General features: G+C 33.8%; 1 protein-coding gene across 1 annotated transcript; it reads right to left on the bottom strand.

The window, feature by feature from the left end:
- Nucleotides 1-1,477: 1,477 nt before the first annotated feature.
- LOC129278401 (ATP-binding cassette sub-family A member 2-like) lies at nt 1,478-24,177 on the bottom strand. The gene is made up of 6 exons (XM_064110264.1): nt 24,037-24,177; nt 21,708-21,858; nt 20,871-20,964; nt 16,016-16,127; nt 12,254-12,411; nt 1,478-6,139 (listed from the first exon to the last, which is right to left on the bottom strand). Exons 2-6 carry the CDS (start codon nt 21,771-21,773, stop codon nt 5,982-5,984), a joined length of 588 nt encoding a protein of 195 aa, XP_063966334.1. The 5' UTR covers nt 21,774-21,858; nt 24,037-24,177; the 3' UTR covers nt 1,478-5,981.
- Between the last annotated feature and the right edge of the window lie 1,829 nt (nt 24,178-26,006).

Below are 26,006 nucleotides of genomic sequence, written 5' to 3'. Positions count from 1 at the left end.
GTTTTCTTCTTCCTCTTTTCATCTTCTCTTTTGGTCCCGCTTCTTTAAAACAAGGAGATAAAGAAAATTAAGAGACAATATGTTATCCTGGGGAAATGGTTGCCCGTCCAAAAATGAACAAACTATTTTTAACAGTTTCTAATAAATCTTTGATCTATCTATGACTAATAGTGCCAAGCTGTTCCGGTCATATTCATTTCATCTTTCCATTTCCTTCTCTTTTTTTTTGTTTCAGATGCGAGTAATAATAAATATTCCAAGTTGACGTGAATTCTACGAATGGCTTGGGCCTACGAAACGAAAATTTGTGGAATCTTATTTTCCCACCTAAAACGTCATGAATTGACTCTTTCAATTGCAAAAAAAGAGGTTTTCATGGTTATTGCAGCAAATTCGAAAGATCAGTAACGATTTATGACACGTGCGTGATTTTTTATTAAGCTACCGTGGCTTTATGAATGCACCCGAACTTCCATTATAGATGCGAACCATAGTTCAGAACAGTAACCCGAACTCTCCGATCCGACAATAAATATGAAGGCACGCCTTTTTTTTGGTCGTAGAGGGAGCTATTTAGAATAGATTCTTCGGTCTTTCGACAGAAATTAAGACTTGCAGGAAAGACGCACAAAAGAACGGTGGCATCAATGGGCCTTTGATGGCGGCCGTTCCTTTGAAGACGAGGGAACGTTGGGCGGGAAAGCCGAAGCGAAAACCCGGATGCAGTAAAAACGATAAAGAACGGTGCATGGACTTTTGACAAGCTCCCTAAATGGAAAATAAAACAATAATTAAAGCCGAAAACTGTTTAAAGCATTTCAGCTTTAATCATTGCTTTGTCTTTAAAGATGAAATCTAAAGAATGATAATATCTGTTTAATACTGTATATAAGTTCCTACAATAATGTTGATTAAATACTGAAGCTCATGCAGTTACTGAAATATGATGTGAATGCAGGCCTACCAACCTGTAAACATACAAAATAGGAGTGATTTAATTACAAAATAGGAGTAACAGCATAATTTCCATAGATGATTGTACATAATATCTGGACAAAAAAGGAGTTTTCTTTTCCCATATGATATAATGTACAGTACCAGTCAAAAGTTTGGGTACACCTGTAATCAGAACTGATTTATTTTTACAATCATTTACGATTTATTCACTTATGCTCTTCAAACACAGTGACAATTTAGTATCAAAATAAAGGGTAACTATCAGGCTTCAAACTGACTTTATTTTGAAGATGGAAAATCATTTCAGAAAGCACTCAGGCATGTCTAAATTTTGTGTTTTTATGGTTGACTCTGTGCGTTTCATAATATTTTATTGTTTTTTAGTGAAAATCTTTCAATATTAACTGGTCAGTAAACAACAAACATCATTTCTGAAGCAAACTAAGATACCCTAGTGGTACAGGTCAAAGGTTTAATGTCTCGTGTTTTTTTTTCATTTTTATTCTTACATTTTATCTTTAATTCAATTATACCATTCAAAGTGTCCCTGAAGTTAAGCATAATCTTTCGGTGAATACAAAAAAATAAGAGAGAAAACAATTGTTTTAATTGAAATCGAGATGAGACCTGACATAGAGGACAAGCATACATGTAGTACCTTGTAAACAAAAAATGCTATTTCTGTATCTGCAATATCCGACTTCCTTGACAAGTTCCAAGGATACACCTTCCTTAAAACAGATCACCAACATGATCACCAGGAAATCATCTTTGTTGTGCAATCACTATTAAAAGCAAATTAATGAAGCAGATCTATTGATAAATGCTGACATCCCAGGTCACACAATAAGTGGGGGAACTGTAACTAGTGATGTAATTACAACAACAGAACAGCTAGATATTGTAATGGTGGATTCCAACAGAAAATCAGTGGTAATTGGGGAATTAACTGTATCTTTCGAGCCCAATATCGAGAATGCTAGGAGAAGTAAATGTGAGAAATATGCCACTCTAATTTCAGATATTCGGGAAAACGACTTTTCTTGCCGTTTCATATGCTTTGAGGTTGGATCAAGGGGACTTACAACTAAAGACAACAGATACCAGATAACTGCACTATTTAAGTCGGTCTACCGTTCGGTGAAACCTCGAAAGTATTTTACACTCATATCCAAGATAGCCATTTTAACATCTTACGGGAACCATCGTGGGTAAAACCTGCCCTGCTCTGCCCATAATACTAATAGCAAGTGGTAGGGTACATGTATGTCATATGAAGATTCTCTCAACTACTCACATGTCATTCATCTTATTTTGCTTTCGGAAATATACTATAATTAAACCACCCTATTCTGTTTCACTTCACAAGCATGCATATATTGTTACACAGTATTCAGACATTATGAATTAATATTCATTAGCATTGAAATACTACTCTGTTTTAATGATCTCAACTATTATGTACATACAGTATAATTCTATAATTGTTCATTTTGAGGTACCTGGCACATACGATGTATACATATTATTCTCTAAACACCATCTATTTCTATAAAATTATCTATGTTATACATGATTTTATCCTTCCATTATTTCAAAATAATAACTTTATACCTGGCCTACAAATCCATAAAATCCTCTTGTGATTGTTTCCCCTTACCAGGCTTTATAATATATTAATTAATTAATTACTATTTACTTATAAAGTCTCTCTTCAAGTGCATGTACTCCCCTTATCAGTTTTACAATTTTTCTGTTTGTTCTTTCGTTGAATTATGTATTTCTCTAGTTGTCTATCCACATTTTTTATCTCTACACAGAAGGTATCCTTGGACCTACATGGTGTAGGTTATTTATTGTATAAAATATGCTGGCATCAAACCAATAAAGAATATTTACTTGGGAAATGTTTTTATACAAAATCAATAATACAAATCAACTCTTATGATTTATTGCTAAGCTTTGCTATGCCTCCTCCCCCTCCCCCCTCAATAGTCAATAAATAAAAAGGGCAAAACAACCATTGGAGCTTGACCACCTTTTCCAACCTATTTTTAGCAATCAAAACAAATTCTCTGATCATCAACAAAAGACCAGAGAAGAGCACTTTCAAATGCCATTTCAGTGCCCACTGAAGTGCAACATAAAAGTAGAAGTCCACTCTGAAATCAATAGAAGAAAGGCAACCATAAATTAGTTTGCAGCACAATCTGTCGAACCCTAATAAAACCTGGAGACATTCAATATCTATGAAAGGGAGGTAAAATAATTAAACTGGTTCTCTATGCTGAAAATAATAACATCAGAGTGAGTAGAGTATAAAGATTTAATGAGCAAAATGCTGTAAATTTCATCAAAATGACAAAATCTAATCAAAATAATGCTCTATTGAAGTTTGGCAATATTTTTTCCAAACAGTTTTTTTTGTGTGTGTGTGTATGCTGTCATGAATATGTAGTTGTTAGGCTGGTGATGCCATGTCCCCACTTTCCCTTTTTATTTAATTACATGAAATCAAATAATTTCATATTTCAATATGTGTGTCAACTGCTTTAAATCTGTATTAAAATATTTCAATTCAAACATGGATAATAGTAAAAATCCTTTCTCACATCGACACATCAAAACTTAGCAAAATCTAAATTGATCTTCAAATGTTGAGAAATAAAACGGTTGATACCTCCTTGTTACATTGACATTTTGAATTAGATGCCCTAAACCTGATGGTACATGTATGACCCCATGTACATTTTATTAGGTATTCTAGACACACTGTGGGTGCTCAAAACATGTAGTGTAGAGGCAATTGACAAGTTATAAACTATGAAGTGGCTACACTGGCTAAAATTATACTATTCCCCTTCTTATCATCATCATCACCACCATTCTCATCATCATCAGCGTCATAATTTTAGCATCTTCATCATCATCACAATCATGACCTTGACCAATATCATCATCATTCATCATCATCATCATCACCATTATCATTACCATCATCACCATCATCATTATCATCACCATCATAATCACCATTATCATTATCATCATCACCATCATCACCACCACCACCATCATTATCATTACTAATACTATCATCATCATCATCAACATCATCATCACCATTATCATTATCATCATCATCATCACCATTATCATTATCATCATCCGCATCATCATTATCATCATCACCGTCATGATTATCCTCCTTCTCCTCCTCCTCATCGTAAACACTGCCATCTTCATCATTTTCAAAGAGCAATGATCAACAACAGAGGATTACAATCTCCTGAGCGACTTCATTATACATTGGGGTTAATTTTTAACTACATGTGGATTTTCTCCAAACCCCTATCTACCAACTCCAGGGCCTTTAACACGAAGGTTAGTGATTAATCACTAATATGAAAGAACAATTCCTATTGGTTCCTTGTAAGTCTACTGTGCAAAATGCACATGCAACGGTGATCTTGATAGGCCATTTCATTTATTAATCAAAAAAATTAATAACTTATTTTTGTGTTACGAGGCCAAAGTATTCTTCATCCACCTACATGTAATATAGAGGCTATTATACCCAACAAACCCTCTGATGTAATTGTTCAGCGTAGAAGGCAGCCAGGGAGTTTTACCCACGGAGATGATTATGAGAAATTTAGAAAATGCATCTCGCTATTAAAAGCTAGAGGTCATAAATTTAATGAAATGTATTTATTAGATGAGAGGAGTGATACAGGTTATAGCAGTAGTTTGTCTATCACTAGGAAGGGTTACTGAAAGGGTTTTACTGAAGTATTGAGCTGACATGTACAATTTAGACCATGTTCAGTCATCTTCCAATCCAGAAACAAGCATGAATTACGATTCACCTTCATCGTTATCGTCATCATCACCATTGTCATAATAGTTATTATCATCGTCCTCATTGTCACCTTCATCATCATCACTGTCATCGTTATTGTCATTGTCAGCAGCATCATGATTGTCAGCATCATCATTACTATCATCTTCATCATCGTTATTACATCATCATCGGCAGCAGCATCATCACTGTCACAATCTTCATCATCAATGTTATTACATCATCATTATAAGTGTCATAATGTTCATCATCACTGCCATAATCTTCATCATCAATGTCATCTTCATACTCATCTTCTTCAAAGAGCACTTTACAACAACATAGAAATAAAATCCACTGGGCAACTTCATAATGTCAAAGTACTATTGGATTAATATTCCACTGTCTTGCTTTCCGAATACAATTAATCTCCCTAATCTGGAGGCCATTATATTCCAAACATGCTCTCCTATTGTTCAAGGTAGAAGGCAGCCAGGGAGTAAAGTTTGAAAAAAAAGCATCTCGCTAGACCCAGAGGTCATTAATGTCAGAAATTTAATTACATTTTCTTATTAGATGGGAGGAGTAGTAAATACATGTATACAGGACGTACTGTTTCATAAACGGTTGCAATAGATTCAAATCAAACTCAAATTGAGGATGATCTCTAATTCATATCTCTGAGCTACACTTATTGATTGCAATTTAAGATCGATTCAAATCGATTGCAACTCTTTGTAAGACAGGGCCCTAGAGTTTGTCCGTCAATTGGAAGGCTTTAAACTGGAAATATTGGAAGTATCTTTATGGCATGTACAGTGTAGCAAGTGCTGATGCATCTTCTCAAGTCAAATCTTTTATCCAATAATCAAAACGCATGGCTTGATTCCTCCTAAGTGCTTTATATCAAAATTGTTTTTAAAATTGATTTAATCAATGAAACACCCTTCTGGCCCGAGAGAATAATGCAAGGAACTTATGTACTTGCAAATTCATTGCAAAAATCATTCTTACGTATGTTATTAATAATTTACCAAATTTAAACTGCGCAAATCGATTCCCAATTTTAGCTGCATGAAGCAGATTAGTAATCACATGGAAATTTGCATAACTGCACGTATCATGCTTCATAAAGCTGACTGTGATTGATTGCAAGTTTTCATGCAACACCCTCCTTCAAATATCAAGACCAAAATGATTGAAGAGTTTCAATAATTACCTGGCTGGTGCTAATATTGCTATCCACTATGTGATCGGCATCGTGCTGGCTCAAGCTCAGATTCTGCACCAAGAAATCCTTGAAACCTTTGTCATCTTTCAGTATCGATGACAATGGGAAATCTGCAAGAAAGGAGAGGAAATTCAAAAAGGGAAAATGATTTTAAAAAGATGATGAGTAAAATAGAATATACATGTAGCTCAGGGAAAAATTACATGGAGGCTTGGGGAGATTTTGACACCAAAATGCTTTTAAAAAGAGCCCTGAAAAATACCAAAAGTGTCCCCAATATTCCCCATTTTCTGCGATGTTAAAAGGACATACAAAGTTACAGATTTAGGCAATCGGTTGTGGAAGGTAGTCCCCGAAAATGGAAAAATAATCATTTATTTGCCTGCTATAAGTTGGTAGATTATAGATTGATTTTTAGGTTTGAATTCATTTTTACATGTATGTATATACCCAGACAGGAAATTTACCTATCACTGGTTCTTTACAAATACAAGCATTTACAAAAGAATTTATGACATATGATACAAAAAAAATAGATTACATGTCAGCAGAAATAATCAACTGCATTACAGCACAGGGGTAATGATTTGCATCTGGGCATTTTCACGGTAACTGACATTACACGGCACAATGTTTTCACACCTTTCATTGTGTGTATCTCTAAAACAACAAATGATGGGAGTTTGCTGTTGATAGAGTTAATAAAGTGAACCTTGCTGTACACTGTATACTTTGATACTAAGTTTTCCTATGTAACCACATTTTTTTACCCATCAGCAAGCAAAAATGTGTCGGTAACTGACATTACGCAAAAGGACATGCAGTTTCAGGGTGTTCATTAAAATTGAAATATCTCATGTCCCTGAGTAGATAGAGTAATAATTTGAATATGTAAATATACCTCCGTTACTAGCTTAAGATGTGTCAAAATATTAAACAATTTGTTTTTGTCTTTTGGGGGCTATGATAATTTTTCCACAACCATGCTGGTAACTGACATTACACTTAATTTGCCATAGAGATAACACATGGAAGTCAAATGTGTGGAATCATTGCATTGTATCTTCTGTGCAGGGCTTTACATGAAAGTGAGCTTGATGTGGAAGTGTATACCTGAGTTTCTAGGAACATTTCAATGAAAAAAAAATTTCTTTTTCTTAATTCCTTTCTTTGATTTGAACATTTTTATCATTACTTGTCGGTAACTGACAATACATTTTAACATTTACCAGTGCTATATATGATTTTCCAAGGCATAATTTTCTTGATACTTATATGTAAGGCTTTTTAAAATCATAAAAGTTTCATAATACTTCACATTTTTAATTATCAAAAGATAATAAATGTATGTTTTACTTACTCGGGGGGGTCATAGCAGCTACATGTTTTCCTATTAGTAATTTAATATTGCATTAACTGTACACATGTTTTATATTGACTTTTTAAACCTTTTCCTTCTCCAACCTCCCCCTCCCCTCAAAAAAGGAAAAATGAATAAGGGTCTCCTCCCCTAGGCTACACGTACCCCTCCCCCGAATCTCAAGCAGCCATGTAGTTTTATTGATTTCTATTCTGGTCAGTGCAAGCAATGCTTGTTCATGTATGTATCTGTCGGATTTTAATTCTCTTCATAATTTGTTTAATCATTTTCTTTGCTAATTTCTTTTTTAAGCTGTCAACAAAAAATAAACTCAAGCTTCTAAACTGAAACTGAACTATTTGTAAATTAGAAAAAAAAAACCACAGTTTTAGTAGATCCATGCAACATTGATCAGAACTGTCAAATTTCACTTTTCATCTATACTTGTAAACCAAAAACAAAATTGTATCACACATCCACACTACTAACAGGTATAAAAACCAGGAATTTACTTTTAGTGAGGCAATGCTAAAAAGAATCCTAGAAACTAAAAAAGGGACCCTGGAAATCCCCTTCATCACAATGTTAAGCTTTAAAAATGTTGCAGATTTAGGCAATAGGTTGGGAAAAGTACCCCCTACCCCCCCCCCCCCCCCGAAAACCAAACAAAAAATTGTCTGATACAAACAATTAGGTACTTGGTAAGTGCATGTACAAAACAATTTCATAGTATTTTTTTGCACGATGGGAATGCAACTTCCTTCATAATTTCATATAGTATTCCTTGTGAACTATACCTTTTAAAAGTCAATAGCAAGCTCCTTCTGGTGTGAATTTAAAGGGAAAGACTTAAATAACAAGTACATACAATATTTCTTCACCATAAAATTGACCACATATTTGCATTTCAATATTGGTAACCAACGTTTTATCATGGTAACTGACATTACATCTCGGTAACTGACATTACATTTTCCACTTAGTAACTGACATTACATATATCTAATGGTACCCTATGGCTTCATTGTTAATTGTTAATCTTTAATTTTGGTGTAGAAGGGAGGGGTGTTACCTAGAGAGGAAATCTACCAAGTTTCATATAATATATCCTCTTTTCCAGGAAATGAGAAAAAAAAGTTGATGTTTTTGTTAACTGACATTACATACCTTGTACCATATCACATACTTCATCAATGTTTTTTTATCAGATGAATGAATTACTGGTGTTTCTTTCTGTGGGATTTTAAAAAGTGTTATAAGAGCAAGCTAAATCACAGGCAAAAACATCATGATCAAACCTGTTCTTTAAAAATCTGTCAAAACAAAATATGTATCAATGTACTATTTTCAACACTAATTTGTATCCATACTTTGGCAGCCATTTTGAAATAAAAAATGGCTGCCAGAGTTGGAAAAAAATTTTGTCTCAGAAACTTCAGGTCTTGTTTTATTAAAAAACATAAAGCATTTGACATGAATATCAACTTGATTTTTTTGCCTCTGTGTCCATCTGTGGTGAAAATGCCCATCTGTAAATGATATCAATTATTAAAATTAAGAATAAAAACTAAAAATAAAGTTTACATGTACATGTTCTTCCAAGATACATTTACCGTATAGAAGTCAATGAGCATGCATATTTTTTTGTAATTAATATGTGATGAAATCAAAATATCACAGACTTCACGTATACTTTCTTTCTATAAATTAAACAGTTTATATTAAAGAAAATAAGGTATCTGTAAGAGTGCAAGACTAAAAACAAATACTTGAGCTAAACATGCCAGCTTTCCCTGGAGGCACATGAGATGACAAACAAATTCTAATGATAATTTTTTTTTAATGTAATAGAAATATAATAATATCGATTCATAGACTATACTGAAAACTTATAAGATGCCTGTAAAATGTCATTTTCTATAAAGGTACATGTATGTAATTACAGTAAAACAACTGTTGAAAATCAGCTTTCCCGGTACAAGAGATGCCAAACAAATAATAATAATGACTATAAAAATGATAATATGATGACAAAACAACAATTTATACAAATAATAATGACAATAAAAAGATAATATGATGACAATATGATAATGTGTAGATTAATATACATGTAATGAAAACTTCAAATACCTGTATTATTACAAAAAATCTGTTTTTGCCAAAAAAAATCAGTTGACGTAAAACAAATAATAATACTACATAACTGCACATGTGATGCCAAGCAATTATGATAGTGAAATAATGATGTGATAGCAATATAATAACGAGACTATAGAAACCAATTTTCTTCCCATTTGAAGTTACTGGGTATTACATAAAACTTATATTACATTGATATCACTTTTAATCCATTGGAGCTGTAATGTACGTAGTTTGTCACTGTATATACAGTGCGTCCCAGAAAAAAACGAAACCGAGATTAAGCGATGATTTATCATAACTTAATCACAAATACAATAGACAAATGACCTACCAATGTAAAGCTTAGAATCTCCTCTTTCATCTGATATTACTTAGATTATTCCTCATTCACGCATGAATGAGCAAAAACAATTTGAAGAAAGGATACCAAAAACCCTGAATTTCAAAAAGAAAATCACATACCTAAAGAGTTCAATATCTGCATTTTTATTTGATACCTTAATAAAAAAAAATGGTCAAGAAGTAAAAAAGTTATGTTCCCTCGAAACAATGCTTGTATTTCCATAATTTCATTAAATAAACGTGTTTTCACCGGTTTCCCACAGAAGTTATCGCATGGTTAACAAAAGACTTAATGCATGGCTGATCGTCAACAAAACAGAGTGTCAAGTGAGTTTGAACGCTAGCCTGTAGAACCTCTTCATTTTATGAAATTATTGAAATTCAAGCCTTATTTCAAATGACCAGATCTTTGTTATTTTTTAACCATTTTCTGTAATTGAGGTATCAAATTAAAGAGCAGATATTGAACTTTTTAAAAATGCGGTTTTCTTTTTGAAACCCAGATACAGCCCGCCAAATGACTTTTTGGTATCCCCTCTTCAAATTGTTCTTGGTCACTCATGCGTGAATGAAAAATAATCTAAGTAATTTCAGATGAAAGAGGAGATTCTAAGCTTTACAATGGTAGGTCATTTGTCTATTGTATTTGTGATTAAGTTATAATCATTGATAAATCTCGGTTTCGTTTTTTTGTGGGACGCACTGTATTGTAGCTGAATGAAAGTCCTAGGGACCTCATAATAATGGTGCAATGCTGCCATGCAGATGTTTGAATGTGTACCCAGTGCTCACTGCTAGAAAGATACCCTGGTGAATGGTTCATAAAGCTGTTCGTAAGTAAAGAGCGACGGTGATCCTTTTTTGTGGTAAATGGTATTATTGGCGATGGTTAAGCGCGTAAGAAAGGATCACCAGTCGTTCTTAAAGTCGCTCTAAACTTACGAACAGCTTTATGAAACGGCCCCCAGATGCTACCTAAATATGTACATGTACATTGTCTACAGAATTTGTTTAAAGTGAGAAAAGACGAAGAGAATTAGTTGCAGAGTTCATAGTTTGAGTCTAGACTACCATAAAAATGTCCGTTCTCTGATATTAAAACTAACACTTACATACATGTATATACATATTCATAAAAAAGTCATGGGGGCACAAACTTTGCCCCCAAAAAATCATAATACTCTTTGAAATGTAAACAGCATACATCATTTGAATCCATTAGGCCTAAAGCTGTACTATAAAGACCTCCTCGAATAATAAATTCTGCTATGCAGATCTGCTTTCATGTTTCAGAATGTATCCCCACTGCCAGAAAGTATAATCTGAGACCTAAGATTGTACATGTCCCTAAATATAGTTTTTGCATGCATTTGTTTCAAGTGAGAACAGGCTCTATACAAAGAAAGCCATTTGCAGAGTCAATACATGTAAATCTGTCTGGACTTTCATAAAGTGCCCTTTTCAATTAAACTATTACGCTTTCAAATTGTGGTTTCTAATTAAATTGACGTCTGCACTGGGCAAATATTTCATTGCATTTTTTTCCCCTAACTTTAAACTCACTGGAAACATGGTGTACATGTATGAAAATAAAGTCAATCATGTCTTAATACTATCAGAGCTTTCTTTCTCTGGACTCCCACTTTAAAATTGTGGTTTCTCAAATTGACATTCTATAGTTAAGGAAAAGTGTTAATTACAGTTTCTTAATCTATATTTATTTTTAGAGGGAACTTAAATGCTGGCAAATGCACTAGTTGTAGAGTCAATATTACCTGTTCAGCATACTGCCTATGCATAATACCTTTCCAATACCAAGGATATACTACCTCTTACTTGTAGTTTCTCAAATTGATATTCTATATTTCAGGAAAAGTGTTAATTACAGTTTCTTAATTTATATTAGAGAGAACTTAAATGCTGGCAAACGCACTAGTTGTAGAGTCAATATTACCTGCTCAGCATACTGCCTATGCATAATACCTTTCCAATACCAAGGTTTCTTTAATATTACCTCTTACTTGTGGTTTCTTAAATTGACATTTACATTTTTGGAAAAGAGGAAAAGTTTGTTATTAATGATTATAAATACATCAGATGGAAAAGGGTTTGGGCAAGTATTTTCATAACCAAATAATAAGATTGATATAAATGAAATCATATCAAAATAGATTTTCAATTTGAACACACAAAAAAGAGTCAAAAGGGGCCTCAGCTTTCGATCCTAGCAGAATCTTTGTTGGAGGCAAAATGACAAACATATAAAGTGGAACGAACATAATATAGACCATAGACAAAAAAGAATCAGACCAGATTCAAAGTTACCAGTGCCATTCAACAAACTTTGGAAATGAAAACAGAGTGGCTATACACTTACCGTCGGCAGAAGCAAACTTGTACTCAACCGAGTCTTGGTTCCCGAGGATATCCTGGAAGACATCTGGCAGAACGCTGATATCACTGACGGAAAACTTGCGAGTGAAGATCGTGTTTGTGTTGACAAGCTGGTCAAGTTGCTCCAAGAATTTGGTCACCCTGAATAAGAAAAGAAATAAATAGGGGACATTTTTTTTTTCGTTTTATTTTTTATCAAATAAAATCAAAATTAGAGAAAAAAGACAAAATACAGGATTGCACAAAGCAGGATTAAATATTTTTAAGAGGGCCCATTGCTGAAAAAGTTTTCTCAATATTAATACTGCATGAAATACATGTTTCCACTTTTCATTTCCTAGAATCTTTAAACCATGGTTCTTTTTTATTTACCATTAATATACAGATTTTATATTATCTATTTCAATTGCCCCCCCCCCCCCAAAAAAAAAAAAAAAAAAAAAAACTTTGGTAATAGATGGGCTAATGACATGTACAATTAATTTTAACCAATAAATTATACAGCACTTTCTCAGTCAAAGTAAATACAAACTTCTGCTTTGAAAAATAATTTACATACATGTATATGTACATGGAAAAAAGTCACATACATGTATCATAATCATCATGCAAGAAGTATTATAAAATGCTAATATTTATTATACAGAACATACTTGTTCACGAATGTACTGGTACCCGGCTTTATGTATGCAGTTTTAAATCTTTGTATAGGAAATTCACACAACATTGAACAGACGTGAACATGTTGTAATGGAAGACGAATAACCTTCAACACCATTCTTCCATTAAGAGGGTACATTAGCACTGTGACACTGATATGCCAGGGGCGAGTCTAGTGATGACATACCCAAAAAATAATAAAACTTACTACACTACATGTACATTCATGTACAATTAAAGAACCAATTTGAAAGTGGCCCCAGCTACATGTAATCTACATGTACATTACATACTTAAAACAAGATATGTTTTCTATTTCTCATAATTTTTCTTTAAAACACTGTTTTTCACCCTTACATGTACAAGTTTTTTTTTTCCTTTTCTTTGTTTAATTTTCTTGACTGTATAATTTGTGGGTTTTTTTTATTTTGATTCATTTTCATAACAAAATAAAATGGGCATTATAGTATGAAGACACCCCCCCCCCCCCTTCCCACCAGCCCCATGACCACACACATTTCTACACACTTTCATTTATGTGCAACACACTCTACATACAATGTAAATGCTCAGAAGAACATTGTAACATGTAAAACTTAGTCTAGTGAGCACAAAATGAAAGGAGATATATTCAATCAAAATATGACTACCCAGAAAAGGCCAGAATTATTTCTTGCCAAGCTACGCAAGCATCAAATGACGCAGAACAGAAAAATAAAGTAAGTCGGGATTGAAATCTCAGATCTGTTACAGACAACCAAGGAAATAATATTACATGTACAGTATACAGATCGACTCCAAAACTTGGAATACCCGGTAAATCTGGAAATCTACCCTGATCAGAGAATACTACGAATTTTTGTCTGCATGAAAGCAAATTACATGTATGTAGTGTGTGAAAGCAATTACCAGGTACAAGAGTACAGTTTGTAGTAATCAAATTCCTTATTTTATCATTATCATTTTTGGAAATATTGATATGGACTTTTCAGAAGGTGAAAACTGAATTTTACAATTTTATATTGCCAGCCCCAAAACTGAACCAAACGTACAATCTAAGATTTAAAAAAAAAAACCCTGCTGAACCGAACAGAACCCAAATGGTACCTGACAAGATTGCAGAACTAGTTTAACGTACTACAGTACATGTTTGTCTGAGCACTGTGAAAATTTTGACTTCAAGATTAATATGTATATGTTCATTCTTTGCCCAAAGAATGTTTAGGGACAAGTACAAGTGGTTCATTAATCATTTTGTTCCTTCTGAAAACAAAGAGGATGTGCTCCATAATAGGCACTGCCTGATGTCACAGGTTGAAGCACATTCATCCCACACTATCAAAATATCACCAATTTTACGCTGGAATCCATTGCATCATTCCTCCTTTACATTTATGTAGCAAGTTCGCATGACAAAGGAAGGAAATTGCAATGTACACAATATGCAGGATGTACAATGTAATAAGGCATCCTCTGAAACTGACGACTTCCTGGGTCTTTGTTATGTTCCACAGTAAGAGCACATCCTAAAAATGTAGCTCGACTGTGCATACCCAGATTCAAGTTCAGGTTTATCCCTTGCTATATACACCAGAAAACAAGATATTGCATTAAACTTGTAATAAAATTCATGAACGACAACAAGAATTTTGAAAGCATGAATGGAGATATACAGTGGCGAAAAGTTAGTGAACCCACCCAAAAATGAACATATTTAAAAGTGTTCAAGTTCTGCTAATTGTGATTGTGAAGTCAGGTGATAACATATTACATTCAATAAAGTTTGTTTCTCTGGGCTTGCCCGACATTGCAGCGTTGTTGTCTACATTCAACACTAGGCATTATTTAAAGGGATGCCTTTTGTGGGAAGGGTTCACTAACTTTCTAGCACCACTGTACATGTATGTACAATGTTTGGAAATGAGGTGATCTGTATAAAGATTGCCTGTCTATAGATATAAAAGGTGAAGGATAAACGATATGAATGACATAATAAAACATTGCCATCTTCATGTGTTAAATGTACATGTAGTGTCTATTTTCTGTATCACTTTCAATTATAAATTGATACTCAAAAGTACAGCACATCTATATTAGAATTTAAAGGGAAGGTCCAGACTAAAAATATTTATATCTAAATAAATAGAATGAAATTCACAGAGCAAAATGCTGAAAATTTCATCAAAATCGGATAACAAATAACAAAGTTATTAAATTTTAAAGTTTATCAATATATTGTGAATACAGTTATATGCACATTGTCATGAATATAATATATTCATTTGGTGAGCTGATGATGTCATATCCCCACTTTCCTTTTTCTTATGTTATTACATGAAATCATAATTGTTTCATTTTTTCATATGTAAATGATGTGTCTCCATTATGATAAAATAAGTTGCAACAATAGATAACTAATACATAATCAGTTGTCAATCCAACTACATGTACATGTAGTTCTCGGTAGAAAAATTTTGAACAACCCTATAAATTTCATATAATAAAATACAAAAGAACAAGTGGGAATATGACATCATTTGTCCACCTAATGAATATTCATGAAGACATGCCTAGAACTGTTTCACCAGAATAATGCAAATCTTTAAAATTCAATAACTTCATTATTTGTTATCCGATTTTGATCAAATTTTCAGCATTTTGCTCTGTGAATTTTACTCTATTTCTTGAGATATAATAACTCCAGCCAGTAATGTTTTATTAAGTAAAAACCCTTCAAACAGTCACATACATGTATTTATCTTTTAATACGGATTGAGTGCCCTTTCTCATCTTCTTATCTAAATTATACAGAGCCTTCAAAATACAATACAAATTTAATGATCATCAGAGAGTTATATGAACATCCTAAAATTTTCACTCCATTCTATGCTTCAAAGGTAGTTCTATACCAAACAAAAAATTACTCTGGTTTTTTTTGGGGGGGGAGGTTAAAATGTCTGCTTTGCTTCATTTACACATTTGTATGGTACACCTGTATATTCTTCTTGAATCTACTTTTCTTCTTTTTTCTTTACTCTTCACATTGAAAAAGGTTGCATTGCCAATTAGACGATCAGTCACTTACTCTGAATTTGGGTGGTCCGGAAGACCGAAGGGGTCCCTGACGGCTGTCGGACAGAAGACTTGCATGACCGGTATGACACCAGATGAGGGTAAAGGTTGTGCCATGTAGTATTCTGGAGAAAGATAGCAACAAGGAGTGTTGTTATGTTCACATAAAGACCTGATGTGCTTAAATTTGTGTTCTTGTATACACCGCTAAAAGGGAAAGGAGAGTTGTTAGGTTCACATGACCCTTTACGGTGCACTTAAGTTTGTGTTTTGATACTGGAGAAAGATAGGAAAACAGATAGTGTTGTTATGTTGGTTTGTATACAACACTTAAAGGGGAAGTTCACCCTGCTAATAAGTTTGTTTTGATAAAGTAAGAAAAATTAGAAAAAAAAATATTGGAGAACGTTGGATGAAAATCCATCATGATTTTTGTATGTGTAACATCATATGCATGCAGCTCCACCACATCATAGTAATAATACCACCATGCTTATATAGCGCATATCACTGCCAAATGCGTCCCTATGCGCTTAATTGGATAGTATTACCCTGGCTTTAGCCTGGCAGCCTTTTACAGCATGGTGGCATTTCAAGGAATTCCTGCCAGGTACCCATTTACCTCACCTGGGTCGAGTGCAGCACAATGTGGATAAATCTATTGCCGAAGGAAATTACGCCATGGCTGGGATTCAAACACACGACCCTCTGTTTAAAAGTCAGGAGACTAATCCACTGGGCCACAATGTATCATGTCCATAATACGTACAGTACATGTATATTTGTACATGTACATACAGATGAAATAATAAACTGTAGAAAAATTCTTCAAAACAATCAAAACTCAAAAAGGCATTTTACAGATCAGTACATCAGGAGGTACTGTACATGTAATATTTTGCATTTATATGTACATCTGATGTCACAAAAATATGTATTATTAATGAGAAAAAGAGCAGGTAAAAATTATAAAAACAAATGGCAGTTTAAGAAATACATGTACTACAGCTACGACATCACAGAAATAAAGTAATAAAATCTCTTATATTTTCACAATTTATGTCAAATTTTCATTGATACATGTATGTACAATGTAGTTTGTAGGCTTAAAATGTACAAAACTCTCTTTCTCTCAACCTTAGAACTACATGTACAGACATACATTTCAAGTTGAGCCTCAGCCTCAGACAATGTAGACCTCTATACCTCAGCTTACTACTGAAAATATGACCCACGGCCACTTTTATACTGTTCTACAAGTAAACAGGTTTATTTTTTATTCTACATACAGTGTTGACAGACATTTAAAATATTTAAAGATTTTGGAAATTCCAAATAAAACTATGAGGGACCAGTATAAGGAACCAGTCTTAGGGACAGTGATTTTTCATTCCAAGAAATGGTCTTTTCCATTTATGAAACCCCATAATTTTCAAACTTGATCTAAGATGGAAATTTGGTTTTGTCATAGAAAATGTACACTAACAAAAACATCAAATTCCATGTTATGAAAAGTAGAGAACCAATACAGAGTTTTTGTTTTTATTTTAACAGTAATCAGAAAATAACAGTCCTTACATGTACGGTCTCTTTCTAAATTTGCCAAATGAAATGTCCAAGTCTTCAAACTCTTCATCAACAAAAATGGTTTCAAATCTGTGGTATTACAAATATAAACAAAAACTACTGTACATATAGATCACACTCAATGACTTACTATCATCCAAGGAATCCAAGGTACTTGCGGATTCTATAATAGTGATATTTTATTTAGCGCGCACACCGTCCAGAGACGCTCATGGCACTAGGCCAGCAACAGTTCCTTTAGATAACAAATATTATATACACGTACATTACAAACAGCTACTTAGATATAAATAGAAATCTTGAGTCACTACAAGTATCATCGTGGTGATGCAAGTTTAACGATCGAAGACAGAAGAAAGAAATGTGAAAAGTCCATCCATTTCATGAAAATAAAAGTATTCACTGACCCAACGAAAACTTATTGTTAATAATCATCTGATTATGCTATAAAAAGTGGCCCTTGAAAACTAATTTTAATCTCTTCTCAAAATTTAAGCTTGATCTACATGTACACATACAGTGCACTGTATGTATGGGAAGGTAATTTTCAAATTCCTTTATATTCAAATTATGTAGGAAACATGTAAAATTAATAGAAAATGACTTGGTTCATTACTGTATTTCAAGAATATAATATGGAGCAGAAAAGTTATCTTCAATCAAGTGTTATAAATTCGACCAATGTACACGTATACATGTATCTAGTTAATTATAAATATCTGTGGTTGAATTGTAATAAAGCCCTCATTCTGGTGGGGAGGGGGTTCGTGGGATACACTGTATAATACATCAAATTACAGTGTGTTGTGCACACCATTTCTATTTGTTTATTGGTTTAATTGCAATACTATTACCAAGGTACTTGTAACAGTACTTCAGAAGATTGTAATGGCAGAACATTAACTTCATTCAAGCGTTACCATATCAACAAATTAAAAGTGAGATATTAGCATCAATCAAACATTATTAAGTTAAACTTGGACAAGTCCACTCCAACAAAAAGTTGATTTGAATAAAAGAGAAAAATCCAACAAGCATAACACTGACAATTTCATCAAAATCGGATGTAAGTTATGACATTTTTAAGTTTCGCTTAATTTCACAAAACAGTTATATTCACATCCTGCTCAGTATGCAAATGAGGATATTGATGACATCACTCACTCATATTTTTTGTGTAATTTATTATGAAATATGAAATAATCAAATTTTCTCCCCCTAGTCCTGTGAAAGAGTTCTATTCCTCCCTGAACATGTGGTACATGTATTACCATTGTTTTTAAATTTTATGGTTCAGACATGTTGGTTCTTTTTGTCAAATCTGTAAAAATTGAAATATTGCATAATTCAAATAATAAAAACAAAGGAAATAGTGAGTGATGGACATCATCAACTCTCTCATTTGCATGTCACTGAGTTGTGCATGATACCAGTTCCGGTTTTGTGAAATATAAGCGAAACTTCATAACTTTCTTATTTTACATCCAATTTTGATGAAAATTTCAGCGTTATGGCAAGTTTGATTTTTCTCTCTTGATTAAAATCAACATTTTCTGGGGTGGACTTGACCTTTAATAAAGCATCAATAACTATTGGTGTTTGCTTTTACTTGGATCCACTGTATAATTTAACAGATTACACTGTGTTGTGCACACAAATTCTGTCTATCGCTTTAATGCAATGTTTATATATTGAGGCTCTTCACAATATTGTACAGAGAAGAACCTATCAGTGTCTGTACAAACAAGCATTATCATATAGACCAATTACAAGTAAAGATATCATTGTATGCGGTCTCTCTTATCACTGATGCTCAGCAACACTTGACCTATAATTTTGTGTACATGTATACTTCCACCCAACTGTTATCCTTATTATGACCCACATTACAAGAGTCATCCTGATTCTTGAATATAAATTAAATTTAAAAGAAAAGTAATAAGAACAATCATACAAGGACACGATTAAGTAGACTTAACACTAAAAGACCCTATTCAATTTTTACCCAAATAAATCAAGAGCATTATAAAAAAAATCGAAATAAGGGCAGAGTTCTAATAATCATTGTCATTAAAACAACCGTAACATTTTGCCTTTATGTAATATGTTTGACCACATGGACAGGTGTTTTTAAACACATGCATTTAAAAATCTAACCAAACATATCACTTTGACATGAAAATCAAAGATACATAAATGCCGGTTGTGGTAATGATCTCAAAATTAGTTCGAACAAAAACCAATAAAATGGCCACCCAAGTGTTAGTATGCATAATGAAAAAATATGTGGCAAACGACTCAGGAAAAAAAAATGTGTAATAAAAGCACAGAATTCCATCAAATGTGGGGGGGTTACCGGGGGGGGGGGGGTAGTCAAATGTATTGTTGTACACAAATTATTTCCAAACACCCCCTAAACTTGTTTTTCTCCATGTGCAAAATAACCCCCTAAACAAGTTTTTTCGCAGGCTTTATTTCCACATTTTGGCCGCTAAACAAGTTGTCGCCTGAATATGACCCCAGGGAAAAAGCTTGGGGGAAGAAACATACCCTAAAAACGTTTGGCTAGTCTTAGAAAAAAAAAAGCTTTGGAAAAAAAAACATACCCTAAATACGTTTGACCCTGCGATTGACCATTGACCAGTCTTTCAAAACCACCCTTTTTTTTTAATCTGTGTTTTTGATACCCTTTAACGAGTGCATGCACGGCCCTCGTCCATAACTGAAAAAAACCTTTAAACCCACACTGTCTCACATGTGCTTATCTGTGCAGGCGATCTTCAACATGATTGGTTTTTTAGATTAGATTTCATTTCACAAAACTGTACCAGATCCAGATCTACAATGATCTAGTTACAAATGCCCTTGAGTTTACAGACTTTTTCATGAAATCAGTGACAAAACCTACTACTTTCAAATCTTTAAACAACCAATGATATCAAACAATTTGCCATTATGTTATATGCTTGACAATACAATAGACAGGCCTACATACATTGTTTAAAATCAAACAAACTGACGCTTTGACATGAAATTAATCTTCAGGATGCCAATATTTATTAAACAGACTTTCTTTTACAGATCTATGTTTTTAATAATAAATCATTAAGAATCACAATATTTACAATAGATTGATGTAAAAACAACATAAAAAAAACAAAAATATAAAATGAATACATATTACGAACCAAAAAGTAAAACGGGCAAAACATTATACATAAAGAACAAACTCCAAGACTGACAAAAGATAAATTAAAACAGACTTTTACTTTAAGACTTACTCTGGCTTTCTGGAATGGATGGTTTATGGTGTCTGAGAGATACTAAGATGAAGAATAATGTGAGTGGAATCAAGATCTCCAACAGAAGAACAAACTGGTAGAGAAAATAGAAAGAGATTAAAAATATAAATCCATCAAGCACAATAATACCAATACATGTAGTTTAAGAACAATCTTCAGTTTTAGTACATCTATTTTTAGATTCTATTTGTGTAAAATGTATTTCAATGAATGATTTGAAATATTTATTTCAAAATTTATTTCAATTAGCTCCCAAATTAAATAAGATCTGTATATTTTTTGTCTTGCAAATTTAGAACCCCTTCTCAAGCATGAAGAAGGCTGCAAATTTCAGGATATGGTCTCTTTTTGTAGCTTAAAGTAACTGCTGAAAGGATATTTTGAATTAAAAAAAAAAAACATTACCGAGAGAGGACAACTGAAAAAACATTCAACAACCATATTTCTTTTAATACTGTAAAGCGTAATTCATATTACTAATCCATCACCGTAACTTAAATTTGGGCTTTAATATATTCCAGGGATAACAATTCAATTCAATTATGGTTTGTGAAGAAAAAAAACATGTATCGCAGCAAAAATGCTAGAATATGCATTTTTGCAATAACCTTTACATGTACATAAAGTATGAAGTATATCAAATCATATAAAAATCATTGGACTTGTGGGGCCCTTGTGGCATAATAATCACAAATTGAAGATTTTTGTAATGAAGTTTGCTTTACAAATCATAATTAATTGTAAAATCTATTTTTATCTTTTATGCTGAAGGGCCTATTAAAGTGAGAAAAAAAACGAAGTTAAATCAATACTTACAGGACTTCTCCTTTTCAAAGTCCAATTCTTCCAGAGAAGAATAAGGAGCTGGTGCATAAACCCCATTATGGTTCTAATGGGGTATAGGAAGGTGGCTCCGGTATACCTGAAAACCTGGTACCAGTCTAGAGAAACTCACTTGGCTACAGACCTGCAAGACAAGATAATCAAAGGTATGAATGGGCCTGGCTTTATGCGTTCAATCAATTCTTATTCCCCCTTGAAGCACAACCTTTAAAGGTCAAGTCCACATGAAAAATGTTGATTCAAATCAATATCGAAAAATCTAACAAATATAACGCTGAAAATTTCAAAGTTTATATATTAAAGTTTCGCTTATTTTTCACCAAACAGTTATATGCACAACTAAGTGATATGCAAATGAGAGTCGATGATGTCCCTCACTCGCTATTTCTTTTGTTTTTTATCATTTGAATTAAACCATTTTTCAATTTTTACAGATTTGACAACAATGACCAACTTGACTGAACCACAAAATATTATAACAATAGTAATTCCACATGTCAGGGAGGAAAAAAAACTTTGATACACATGATATCGAGGAGAAAATTAAAATATTTCATATTTCATACAATAAAATACAAAAGAAATAGTGTGTGATGTCATCAGTTCTTTCATTTGCATACCGACCAGGATGTGCATATAACTGTTTTGTAAACTTAAGTGAAATTCTAAAATATCATAACTTTTTTTATTTTACATCGAATTTTGATGAAATTATCAGCGTTATGCTTGTTGGTTTTTTCTCTTTTTATTCAAAAAAACATTCTGTTGGGGTGGACTTGTCCTTTACAGACAATAAGACATTACATTCAATCCAATGTTTGAATTCAAGTGAATTTGTATTTATCATGATAAAGTTTTTTTTTAATAAAACACAAACACAGAATGCTACAAAGGGAAAAGGGTTGAATTTTTGAAGTAAACTCAAACTTGTATAAATATTTGCAAAATATCTAATTCCTCACACGTTATTCACGGCCGATTTCAAAACATTGCGTTGCTGGTCAAACAGCATGAATATTTATATTATATTGGGTGGCCCAGAAAATACCAGAAATATTCCAAGAGTTTGGGATAATATCTTACGAATCAGTGGAATATTTTCCCATATTTTCCCAAACTCTTGGAATATTTCTGGTATTTTCTGAGCGATCCAATATAATATAAATATTCATGCTGTTTGACCAGTGACCCTCTCATGCGATGTTTTGAAATCAGCCGTGAATAATTACGTGTGAGGAATTATATACTGGCCCAAAATCACCAATTTTGAGGATAACCGGAGGATGGACACGGAGTGAAATAAGGGTGAAGAGTAAGAAATAAAACTATATTTCTTTCTCGTTATATTTTTTTCTATAATTTTTACAATAAACCACCATTTGATCCCACCTTTGCCACACGGTATATCCGAACTGGTTCACCGTCCCGATGTTCGGGCAGGTGGAGCGTAGTGTAGCGGTAGTGATGTGCAGTGGAGCATGCACGAACATCGCTCGAGGTAGAACTCTACCAACTAGACAGCTGGCAGCCGTCTGTTTCGAGGAGTTTTTTAACTTTTTTTTTTTTTTTTTTTTTTCTCCTCGTACACAGACGGCTCGCTAGCGTGCAGCCACCATTAGGGGACTTGCAATGCAAAATTCCCCCGTCGGGGCTCTTCAATTTTTGTCTTTAATGAATAAAAATTTTGAAAATTAACGCGACCAAAATGCAAATTAATATTCCCTCTTGGCATTAATTGCCAAAAAACTGAGAAAAATCAAGTTAAAAGGAACAAAAACAGTGACTTACCTCGGCTGTCGCGCAAATTCACTTCCCCGTTTTATCCGATCTTAAGTACATAAACATATGGCCATTGAGTCCCCTGTACAGATCGCGCTAGAACTTCGGTCTCTGTATTTGGTGAGTGAAGCCAACGGAGTTCAGCTGAACAACCAACATAACAGAGACCGAAGCTTTTGGTCTATCTACCAACATGACCAAATCCAAATCAAGTGCCGATGTTTGCATGGTTTGATTAAATGTCTACACATCATACTCCCCTCCTCCCCCTCCCCCCAACCTTCTATGTTATCTAGATCTATGGCTATGCTCTGTGGATTAAAGGATACCGGTATCTTGCGATTATATTTGCTGATGCATGACGCACACGTCAGGCTCCAGTCCTGGCCACTGCACTGCACTGCCACTGCCTGGCCCTGGGCAGTTGTTTGGCGACCGAGGCTGAGCAAGTGCAGAGTCAGAGCAGAGGCCAGATCTGAGCTATGTATCTGTTTTTGCTAATATACCAAACTCTTTGTCTTACCTAATATAATATGGTACTGTACTGCACACTGCCGCATCTAATACTGTCTATCTTTCCTCTGTTTTTGATGTCTCTTCCATTTCGCTAGCCAGCCACAGCCGTAACTTTGTTAGATGACATCTCGCAATGTTTTCTGTCAATGTTTGATCAAAAGATGGCGCTATAACAAAAAGTGCAGTTTTGCCTGAAGTCGAGTCTGCACATAGAGATGTATAGTTATTAGTATACATCTCTATGAGTCTGCATCATAGTCTTGGTTTTTTTTCTTCATAGATTGTGATTTCTCCCTTTTCTTGGATGGGTAGGGGTCTAAAATATTGATTTTTTGCATTTTTTTTAACAGATAAATGGCGCTGTATAGGGGCGTACACTCCCAAATCCCCCTCCCAATCTTTTTTTTTTTAATAAATCCGGTATAAATTAATTCTATCGTGATTGACTATCAAAATAGCACTTTTCAAATATTAAAAAGAAACAACTTATATATATTTTTTTTTAATGGAACAATAGAGAAAAGGATAAAATACCCCCCCCCCAAAAAAAGGTTCCTGGTCACAGTCACAGGCGTACAGATTGGACGAATGGGGGGGGGGCATGGGGCATGATCATTGCCCAAAAAATTTCAGCATTACAAAAAAAGGAAAGGAAAAAGGGTAAAATATGAAATTAATTTTTAAATAGTATATCAAATTCTATCATCAAACTAGATTTTTGCATTAAAAGGGTATTTTTTGCTAGCTCGCTTTGTTCGCTCTCATCTTTTTACAAATGTTGCCCTATAAGCCCCCTAAATAATTTTTGCTCATTATGCTTCTGGGCCCTGTAACATAAAGATTAGCGATCATTTGCTAAATGGACTGACCAATTTAAGATCAATGTTACAAGCGCATTTACTTCAAAATACTGACCAGGAACTAATCAGAATTTTTCTTTTATGTAAATTTGTGTTACACAACGATTAGCGATTGATTGCTAATTTGAAAGAACAATTCTGATTGGTTCGTAGTCAGTCTCCTGAGCAAAATGCGCATGCAACGATGATCTTGATAGGTTAGCGATTAATCGCTAACCAATGTGTTGCGGGGGCCCAGCCAACGTTGCCAGAACTGGCATAATTTCGACCCTTTCAGCATAATTCATTATGCCGGCATAATTCTGGCATAATTAGACTTTTTTTCTGGCATAATTTCGACCCTTTCAGCATAATTTGGTGCATAATTAGACTTTTTAAAGCAAAGAATCTGGCATAATAATAGCATATTTAGCATAATTTTGATCTATTTGAAGATTGAAGCCCTTTTTTTTTTTTTTTTTTTTTTTTTTGCTTGTCAATTTTTTTTCTGGTACGAACTCCTTTATTTGTGATTGAAGACCTTTTTTTTTTTTTTTTTTTTTGCTTGTCAAATTTTTTTGGCGGACGGTTTTGTCCCCTCCCTGTGGAAAATCCTAGGGTCCATAACGGTTTGGCATAATTTTTCGCGATTTAGCATAATTTCGCTGCTCCTCTGGCATAATTTTTTTTTTTCACTGGCCACGCTGGGCCCAGCAATCGGACCGCGATTATCGGTTGTAGCATTGGCGGATCTAGGGGGCCCTATGGGCGACGCTTGAAAAGGAAAAGAAAAAGGAGGGAGAGGCCCCCCCCCAAAAAAAAAGAATACAGATGAGAGAGGGGAAAGGGGAAATGAAACGGCAAGGGGAATAATTGGAAAGTAAAACATTTTCAGGCATGGGTGTCGATCACGGGGGGGATGGGGGGATATATCCCCCCCAATATTTCAAGTGGGGGGGATGGCCTGTATTATCATCCCCCCCCCCCCAATAATTTAGGGTAGAAAAATTATAATAATGATGATGAAAAAATGAAAAGTTTGATCATGATGATTATAGTATGCCATCAATCAGTTTGTTTCCCTCGCAATTTGTGTATATTGTTATTAAATGAAAACATTCTTTTTCAGGACTATTAA

The sequence above is a fragment of the Lytechinus pictus genome, chromosome 15 (genome assembly GCF_037042905.1).
Source record: "Lytechinus pictus isolate F3 Inbred chromosome 15, Lp3.0, whole genome shotgun sequence".
In the NCBI taxonomy this organism is placed as follows: domain Eukaryota; kingdom Metazoa; phylum Echinodermata; class Echinoidea; order Temnopleuroida; family Toxopneustidae; genus Lytechinus; species Lytechinus pictus.
This window is presented reverse-complemented; position numbering and strand designations above follow the sequence as displayed.